General features: G+C 34.4%; 1 protein-coding gene across 4 annotated transcripts in view; it reads left to right on the top strand.

The window, feature by feature from the left end:
- NUP98 (nucleoporin 98 and 96 precursor) overlaps positions 1–10,364 on the top strand; it is a 104,063-nt gene that overhangs the window by 52,129 nt on the left and 41,570 nt on the right. For all 4 annotated transcript variants that reach the window (XM_019625617.1, XM_019625616.1, XM_019625618.1 and 1 more), the window contains 4 exons: positions 3,771–3,887; positions 5,088–5,386; positions 7,967–8,080; positions 8,819–8,957. In XM_019625617.1, the coding sequence (XP_019481162.1) occupies positions 3,771–3,887; positions 5,088–5,386; positions 7,967–8,080; positions 8,819–8,957 (669 nt within the window). The remainder of the gene's footprint in view (positions 1–3,770; positions 3,888–5,087; positions 5,387–7,966; positions 8,081–8,818; positions 8,958–10,364) is intronic.

The raw sequence follows: 10,364 nt of genomic DNA, 5'->3' as shown, positions 1-10,364 counted from the left end.
CCCTCTCTTCTTTCCCGTTCTGTCACTGTGTTTCAGTCCATTGCAGTTATTGTTTTGTATAATGATCAAATTGTTCGTCTTTGACCAGTAGGAGCTCTTTCAGGTTGGCTCCTGGTCCTTTCTAGGGGCCCTGATAGTGTTTGGTAACTTCCTTGCTTGTAGGATTCACTGTGTAAGACTTCGTCCAGGGTTTTTGCTTTCTGTGTTCATGACATAGATTGGCCTGAATGTTTCTATCTCATAATTTCCTTATCTGGCTTTGGTATAAAGATTATGCTGATCAAATAAACAAATTGGAGAGTATTTCCTCTTTCTGTTTTATAGAAGAGTGTGTAAGTTACGCTTTTTTTCCCCCTTCATTATATGTTGGGTACTGGTAAAGATACATGAGCCTGAAGTAGTATTTGTAGTGTTTTGGGGTTTTTTAAATTAATTTAAAAGTTAAAGGACTATTCAGCTTTTTTCATTCTGGTAGAATATTAGGGCTATCCCCATTTTAATTTCTGACATGGGTTTTTTTTTGTGTATGTGCACCTTTTTTTCTCAGTCAGTCTGTCAGCAATCTACCAGTTTTATTGGTCTTTTAGAAGAACTAACTTCTGGCAACATTGATGCTATTCTGTGATTATTTCCTGTTTAATGGTCCAACATATGGTTAGTTTTTATAAATGTTCCATGTGTTTTTGAAAAGAATGTGTATTCTATACTTGTTGGGTGTGGCTTGCTAACATTTAAGTATTTTGTAGCCACACTGCTTTGGTTTGGTTTGGTTTAGTTTGGCTATTTGAACTACTGTTTTCTTTTAAGATCACAAAAAAATCTGAACACATCTATAATTTTCCTAAATTTATGTATCTGAATATTAATAGCCTTTACAATGTTGTGTAACTATCATAGCACCACTATTTCCAGAACTTTTCCATCTTCCCAAACAGAAACTGTACTATTATGCAATAATTCCCTATTTCCTCCTTCCCTTAGTCCATTAACCCCAATATTACTTTCTGTCTTTGAATTTGCCTCATATAAAGGGCTTCGTTAATATTTCTTTAGGGCTGGATTATTTTACTTGGCGTATTGTTTTTAAGGTTCATTATGTTGTAGCCTTTTTCAGAACTTCATTCCTTTTTTTAAAAAAATTGTTTTTTTTTTATGCCCGCTGCTGGCTAGCTCCACTGCAGCCTATGCCGTTGCCGGCGACTCACGGCAGCCCAGCTCCAACTCGAGCTGTTGTTCACCATCTTAGCTGTAGAGGGTGCAGCATCACTGGCCCTCATGGGGATCCGAACCAGGGCCCTGCTGCTCCGAGCTGGCGTCCCAAGCCAACTCTTAACCAACATACCACTCACCTAACAACTATTTTTAAGTGTACATTCAGTAGTGTTAAGTATATTCACATTGTTAGGAAACAGATCTCCAGAATTTTCATCTTGTAAATCTGAAACTCTGTACCCGTTAAGCAAACAACTTACCCTTTTCCCCCTCCCCCTAGCTTTCTACTTTCTGTTTCTGTGAATTTGACTACTATAGGTACCCCATGTAGGTGGAATCATACAGTATTTGTCTTTTTGTGACTGGCATATTTCACTTAGCATGATGTCCCCAAGGTTCGTCCATGTCGTGGTACATGGCAGAATTTCTTTCCTTTTTAAGGCTGAATAATATGGCATTATATGTATATGCCATATTTTGCTTACCCATTCATCAGTCGTGGTGTCTACCACCTCTTGACTATTGGGTATCTTCATTCCTTTTTAAGGGTGAACAATATTCCATTGTATGGATATATCACATTTTATTTATCCACTCATTGGTTGGTGGATATTTGGGTTGTTTCCACCTTTTAGCAATGTGCTACTATGCACATTGGTATATGAGTTGTGATCAAAATATACAGTGAATGTTTAAAAAAAATAATTACAATAAAAGACATTGCTATTAATTCCCCTCAGAACACTCCCCATCACTTTGAATACATTTGTCCCATCATTCTTGCCACTTTCTGAAGCAGTTCTGGAAGTCCTCTTCTGTGAGTGTCTTTACTTCATCCTCTGTCATGACAACGCTCCATGTCACACATCGCTTCTGGTATATGGCAATTTCTGTCAAATAAAAACATTACGGTGTGTCCTCACCCATCTTATTCATCGGATCTGGCACCATGGGACTTCTGGCTCTTCCCCAAAGTCAAAATGACCCTGAAAGGAAAACATTTTGAATCGATTCAGGACATCGAGGCAGCCACAGCAGGGATTAATAAGCAATGTGTCTTTTACTTTAATTTTTTTTTAAACATTCACCATATTTTTTATCACACCTTGTACAAGTATCTGTTTGACTCCCTGTTTCAAAATCTTTTGAGTGTATACCTAGGACTGGAATTGTTTATGGTCATATGTTAATTCTGTGTTTAACCTTTTGGGGAACTTCCAAACTTTTCCTCAGCAGCTGCACCATTTTACATTCCCACCAGCAATGTGCAATGGTTTATTTTCTCCATATCCTTGTCAGCACTTACTTTCTGTCTTGTTTATTTATAATAGCTATCCTAGTGGGTGCAAAGTGGTATCTCATGCTTTTAATTTGTATTTCCTTTATGAATAATGATATTGAGCATCCAATCATGTGTTTATTGGCCATTTTTCTTCTTTGACCTTTAGCAATTTGTTTTTTTAGGGCAAGTTCTTTATTGAGATGAGTCAAAGCTGAACTTAAAACAGTGTGAGTTTTCCTTTTTGTTTTAACTTCAGAGATAGAGACTTTGACAACTTGTTGCCTCTTGATGCCTACAAAGAGTTCCAACTATTTTAATTATCTTCCCTAGGAAAATTAGCCTGCATTACCTAGTCTAGCAGTAGAAGGGCAAGTCTCAGTTTAGTTTTCATGGAAATAACAGTTCTTCATTTCAAGTGCCTATTTAATTGATTTTAAATACAACATCATTACAATAAAAAGTATAACTAGCATACACAGGTTTGGAACAAATACTGATGTTTGTTATCATATAACTCAGTAGTTGAGACTAGAAATAAACAAACATAGGAGAGTGATCTGCCGTTTGTGTTTGTTTTTAAAGAGGGAATGGAGCACATTAGTTAATTCAGTGATTTAAGTCGAGGTTGATTAAGGTCTCTTCTGTATGGTTCTACTTGAAGCTTGTGTACTGTAGAGATTCTTGCCTTAAGTGAACCTGCTGTACACCTGCACTTTTTAGGTATTTGTGAGCATTTGCATCATTGGACATCAGGGTTTTTTACTTCTATTTCTTGTCCTCTTATTAAAATCTTTCTCATTCAGTCAACAAGTATCTATTTACCTATTTTTTATTCAGGGGCAGCAGCTGAGTTCTAAGGGGTAGGAATACAGTCATAAATCCTGATCACGCCACAAAAAGAAAGAAAATGTTTAAAGAGAGTAAAGACATGTAGAGAAATAATTGAAATATAAGACAGTGTGATGAGTGAACTAAGTGGATTAAGTGCTCAGCAGTTCAGAGAAACGTGAATAATATTTTCAAGAGGAATTCCCACTTTGTTTTAAATGTGCTTAGCTTTTCTTCCAAACACCAGAGTGCAGTGTATTTGAGACCTTATGTTCTTGTTATCTATTTATAGGGAGAGTTAGTGAATTGAATTTGTTAGGTCATTTTTAGATACATAAGAATTGAACAGGAGTGCCGTTTTCAACTCCAGTTTTTAAGATGTTGTCTGTGACGTAACTATGTGTGCCTGAGCTCTCCCCACCCACCCCCTTTTGGTCTTTGTTTATAGGAAGAGCATTAAGAAGTTGGTTTTGAAAAACCTTAGCAATAGCAATCTCTTCTCTCCTGTTAACCGTGATTCAGAAGATCTAGCTTCACCATCTGATTATCCAGAAAATGGAGAGAGGTAAACTGAATTCTGTTTTGGGTTGTTTTTGGTAGAGAGCCATAGTCTCATTTTGAAAAGATTCTGAGCTTAGAATTTATTCATTCTGTGAAAATTTCTGAAGTTCGGCGAATGTTGTGTAGAAGTATTACAGCATAGGAGCATCTAGAAATTAAGTCATGTTTTTGCTTTTTGAGTACTTTAGACCTTAAAATTATTGGAGTTCTTCGGATTCAGTTCTACAAAACTATTTTGATATCCATGTATGTCATTTTGGACAGGGTTAGCTTGCATTTGATACTTAGTCCCTTAAAATAAGGGATATTTTGTGATAATTATTTGAAGTGATATGCAGTCATTGTAACCAAACCAAAAAAAATAATAACTACAGAAGTATATAAAATGTATAAAGGAGGAAGTGGAAGTATATACACTAATTCTTAATAGTTTGGTGTATGTTCTTACAGTTTAGAAATTTGTTTATAAATACAATTATTCTTACAAATATACATTATAGAGGTTATGCATGAATGACATATATTCTGTAAACTGATTTCCATTTATTTTATTATAAATTCCTTTTCATATCAATATGAATATATTTGCCTCTTTTTCTCAATTGGAGGACGTTTAGATTATTTGATAATCCTATATTCAAAATAATGCCTCAGTGAAAAATCCCTGCATGTGCATATTTGCACTCATGTTTCTTTTTCTCTTTGGATAAAATTCTGGTTTGATTTGTCATTAATGAAATATTTTCTAATACCTTGCTGGTTATAATATTAAATTTTTTTTTTCAGTTTTTTAATTTGAAACTTACCACTGGTTATTTGACCCCCCACATAGTAGAGCATCCTTTTTTAAAACTAAAAATTTGATGCTCTGATCCATTTATTCATGAAAATAGATGTGTTAAAGGCTTGGAATCTACAGCAGTATTTCCTGGGTTAAATCCCAGCTGTGTAATCTTGGTCAAGTTACTTTGTTTTCTTTGTCTCAGTTTTCTTTTCTATAAAATAGCGAGAATGATAGTAACTTGTGTTACAGGATTACTATAAGTATTAAGTGAATTTTTAATGTTCATTTAATTACCCAGAATGGTGGCCTTGCCTAGAACAGTGCCAGACACTTAGTAAAGGCTCAGTAAGTGTTGGTTGTTATCATTGTTAATAAGATGCTCCTATAAGAGGCTAAGATGTTTCTATTTTCCCTTTTCAGATTCAGTTTCCTCAGCAAACCTGTTGATGAGAATCATCAGCAGGATGGAGATGATGATTCTCTTGTGTCACGGTTTTATACTAACCCTATTGCCAAACCCATCCCTCAAACCCCAGAGAGTGCTGGAAATAAACACAACAGCAGCAGCAGTGTGGATGATACCATTGTTGCTTTAAACATGCGTGCTGCCTTGCGAAATGGACTGGAAGGAAGCAGTGAAGAGACCTCTTTTCATGAGGAGTCACTGCAGGATGACCGAGAAGAAATAGAAAATAATACTTACCATATGCATCCAGCAGGTCAGGTTAAGATTGGTGGTACATGAGTAATCTATTTGAAACCTCTTTTCGTTTGTCACAGACGTTCAACATAATGAAAGTTGGCTATGTGAACTTCTAAATGTGTTTCATTGCATCTTACAAAAATTAACATTTAAACACTTTTCACTTACACGTTGGTTGATTTAAAATTCACATACTTTTTGTACTGTTGGAGTAGTTAAAATTCATGTTATTTAAAGCATCCTGGCATAGTTTAAAGATCCCAAATTTTATAGCCAGAGAGACTATCCTCAGACTTTTCCTGACTTTATAAATTTACATAGATTGCTTATTAGTTTTTTAATTAAAGCAATAGTGATAATTATATAAATTTTTGAGATTTGAATTAGATTTATATATATAGACCATAATGCCTAACATGTATAGGCATTCAAATCGTAGTTGTTGGCTATGGTTGTTTATTATCACCTCAGTTCTGTGCCCCACCATCCCAAACAATGAATGATTAATTTTTTCCCAAGTAATGCATAAAACAAGTAATATAAAGTATAAGATTAGAGTGTTTTGATTGAATACTTAAAGCTAGCCTTTTTTCTATGTTGATACAGCATCTCTTTTGGGTTTTGATAAATGCCATTACGTTCCCTTGTTTTAAAAACTGAGGTACAATTTACATAAAATGAAGTTCATGGATCTTAAGCGTTCATTTCAGTGAATTTTGGCATGTATATACTCAGATATCTAATACCACAATCAAGATATAGAACATTTCTTTCACCCTGGAAAGTTTTCTTTGTGTCCACATACCCAAAAGCCAATCATAGTCTTTTTTGTCATATAGATTACTTTTGTCTATTCTTGAAATGAAGTCATACTATACGTAGTCTTTTGGGGGGGCGGGGGGTGGGGACTGTGTTTTTTCAGGACCCATCAGCTCCAAATCAAGTAGTTGTCTTCAAACTATTGGGTTGTTGGAAAAGTCATGACGTATTTTTTCTGTTTTTCGTTGCAAAAATACGTCATGACTTTTCCGACAACCCAATAGCTGTGGAGGGCACAGCTCCATGGCCCATGTGGAAATTGAACCGGCAACCTTGATGTTATGAGCACTGCACTCTAATCGCCTGAGCTAACCAGCCGCTCTATACATAGTCTTTTTTTTTTGACTCTGTAATTTTTATGAGAGTGCATCTATGATGTATATATCAATGCTTCATTTCTGTTGCCCAGTAGTATTCTTTATTAAATAAATATGCCACATTTTGTTAATCCAGTCTCTGTTAGCAAACATTTGGGTCATTGTACAGTTATTCTTGAAGTGTCCATAAAATTTTTTATATCTAATTATCTTATTGCCTTCATATATATCTTCTGGTTACTTGGTGCCTTAAGGAAATAACTTTATACATTCACATTAAGAATCTCAAGTATATATACTTGTGTGTGTTTATCTACATGAATTCATTATGATACTACATCTTGTTTTCAAATATCCAGTCTAGGTTTTTTATTGTTTCTAGTTTTTTCATTCACCTTGCTTGCCACTTTCCAATTTAAAATTTCATTCCCAAGGACACTAACAGCCCTCTAAACCTTGCCAGTAGAGAAACAAGTTAAATGTATAAGTGGACATTGCTGAAGGCTGGTATTGAATCTGAGATTGGCCTTCCTTTTTTTTCTTTTCAGAGAGTTAAGTTAGCCTGATCTCTACGCATAAATGGAACAAGGAGTGATTAGAACAAGCATACCAGTGTTCTATTTTCTTTGATTTCTTCAGAAATCTACCTAGTTGATACTTTAAAAAAATAACACTAATTATATGGCCTTTTAAGTTTACATTTGTTTATGGGATTTTCTCACGTAGGATCTTTCATCTTGATTTTAGCTCTCGATTTTGAGGTATAAATTTGATAGATACAAGAGGTTTATGGAAGACAATAGGCTATAGAATAAAAAGTACTGGGTTTTGAGTTTTAGCTCCACCTATACCACTGAATTACTATGTAAACCAAGGCATTTTCTTTCCACCCTATGTTTTGGTATCTTCATTGTGTAAAATAAAATAAAAAAATGGATTAAGTAAACTTTTCCTAGGATATAGTTTATGGAATGCCTTTCATGGTGTAGCATATTAATGGGTGTCAAGTGAAAAGAAGGTCTGTGATTAATTAAGTTCAGGAAACACTGGATTAAGTAAAGTTAAATAAACTTCATTATTTTGTGAGTTTTCAGAGCCTGTAATAACACTGTTATGTGCATGTTCCCCAAACTTACTTGACCACGAAGCTTAAAAAAAAAGGTTTTCCTAGGAGTAGTGTTTCTTAGAAAACAAGTTTGGAAAATTGCTTTATGCCTATATATTGGGTTCTCAGAAAAGTCATGATGTATTTTTTCTGTTTTTCAAAAATGCATCATGACTTTTCCGACAACCCAATATTTTCTCTTTATATAATAATTTAGTTACTGATTATATAGGTATTTTTAAAATTACTCATTTTGTAGAAAAGTTTTAAAAAGGAGAGTTAAATAAATATTATTGAAAATTCCTCTACCGAAGGACAATCACAATTAATATATTTTCTGGTTTTTTTGTCATAGGCATTGTTCTCACTAAGGTTGGTTACTATACTATTCCATCTATGGATGACCTTGCTAAAATTACCAATGAAAAAGGAGAGTGTATTGTCTCTGACTTCACTATTGGTCGTAAAGGTGAGTATGACTTTAGAAGTTAGTAATAAGCCAGAGATATGCAACTTATTTTTGTAATTAAGTAAGGGAAGCTCTTGATAGGTAAATTCATTTTTTTCCCTACATTTGGACCCACCTTGGCCTGAACAGCAGACAAAACAAGTAACACAACACAAAAATAGTAACAAAACAAGTTTAAAAAGCAAGACTAGAGCTTAATAACATTCTTTGGTAACTATTTGGCTCATTGCAATTTTCTACAATGAAAGAAAACACTGTAAACAGCAAGAAATACTAAGTGAGAAAATTGAATAGTTGACAAAAGATGGGTAATACTTAGGTTCAACTTCATATTAAGTTATTACAGATATAATTTTCTTGGGGGAAAAAAATCTCATCTTCCTGTATTGTATTGAAAAAAAGGCTCAGGTATTTTAACCTATATTGCAGGCTCGGTGCTATGGGTTGTTTATATAGGAGCAGTGCAGATATTTGGGAAGAGATTTAAGAAGACTCTTTTGAGTACTACACAAGTGCTATAAAAATATAGATGTTTAACCAGATGATAATGTATTTAATGTCACCCTCTGATACATATTATGGATGAAATAACTCATTCAAGGTATTTTGCTGGATGATTAAAAATATTGCCTAATGTTTTAAAGCAGCTTGCTCCTGATTATTTAATTACTAGAAGTATAATATAGGTATTTGCCCTCTATACAGGATGAGTTTTTAACTATTTGCTCTGTCTTGTAGGTTATGGTTCAATCTATTTTGAAGGAGAGGTGAATTTGACAAATCTAAATTTGGATGACATTGTACACATCCGAAGGAAAGAAGTTATTGTCTATTTAGATGATAACAAAAAACCACCTGTGGGCGAAGGGCTAAATAGGTATGAATTTATTTACATATTTAGAAAATAATCAGCTAAATCACAGTTTGTTTCTTTTTTGTAAAGACAAATGTGTTCATATTATATACATTTTTCTGCAACTTGCTTTTTTAACTTAACTGTACAGTGTGTGATTATTGTTTTTATACTTTCACTTAAAAGTATAAATGATAAAGAAATGCTACACTGACTTCTTGACTCCTTTTCCCTATTATCATCAGGTCCAACTGTTAGTTTCCAAAAATACTTTTAGTAGTATTTTTTTTTTTCATATTTTTGCTATGACCATGCTTAAGTCTTTCTCTGTATTTCAGTGAAGACACTAGCTTCTGATATCTCCTTATACAGGCAAAAGGACCATAGTTAAAATCATTTATATTCACAACCTGCCAGGATTGAATCATAAACAAATAGAAAATTTGAACAGTCTTACAAGTGATAAGGAAATTGAATCAGTAATCAAAAACCTCACCTCACCCCCCCCCCTCCCCGCAAAAAGCCCAAGACCAGTTGGCTTCAGTGGTGAATTCTGCTAAACATTTAAAGAAGAATTAACACCAATTCCTCTCAAACTCTTCCAAAAAATTAAAAAGGAGAGGCCACTTCTGAACTCATTCTGTGAGGCAATCATTACCCTGATTCCAAAACTAGACAGAGACACTACAAGAAAACTGCAGACAAATATTTGTGATCAATATTGATGTAAATATCCTCAATAAATACTAGGAAACAGGATTTAACTGCATTGAAAGGATTACACATTATGACCAAGTGGGATTTATTCTTGGAATGAAGAATGGTTCAACATATGAAAATCGATTAGCATGATACGTCACATTTACAAAATGAAGAAAACCACATGATCATCATCTCCATTGGTGCAGAACGAGCATTTGACAAAATTCAACATCCTTTCATGTAAAGACACTCAAACTAGAGCTAGAAGGAAACTACCTCAACATAATAAAGGCCATATTTGAAAAACTCACAGCGAATATAATACTCAATAGCAAAAGACTGAAATTTTTTCTTCTAAGGTCAGGAGCAAGACACAGATGCCTGCTTTTGCCACTTCTGTTCAGCATAATACTGGAAGTCCTAGCTAGAGTAGTTAAGCATGAAAAAGAAATAAAAGACATCCATATTGGAAAGGAAGAAATAAGGTTATTTCTGTTTACACATGGCAGATGATTTGATGTTATATGAAGAAAAGCCTGAAGATTCCACCAGAAAAGTGTTATAACTAATGAACAAATTCAGCAGGGTAACAGGATACAAAATCAACACACAAAAATCAGTTGGGGGGCCGGCCGAGTGGCACAATGGTTAAGAACTGGCTTGGGATGCCAGAGGGCCCCGGTTCGGATCCCACATATGAGGGCCAGTGACACTGCCCTCTACAGCTAA

Source organism: Hipposideros armiger, unplaced genomic scaffold (assembly GCF_001890085.2).
Source record: "Hipposideros armiger isolate ML-2016 unplaced genomic scaffold, ASM189008v1 scaffold_635, whole genome shotgun sequence".
Taxonomy (NCBI): domain Eukaryota; kingdom Metazoa; phylum Chordata; class Mammalia; order Chiroptera; family Hipposideridae; genus Hipposideros; species Hipposideros armiger.
Note: the sequence above shows the minus strand (reverse complement) of the source record. Positions and strands in the feature narration are given on the sequence as shown.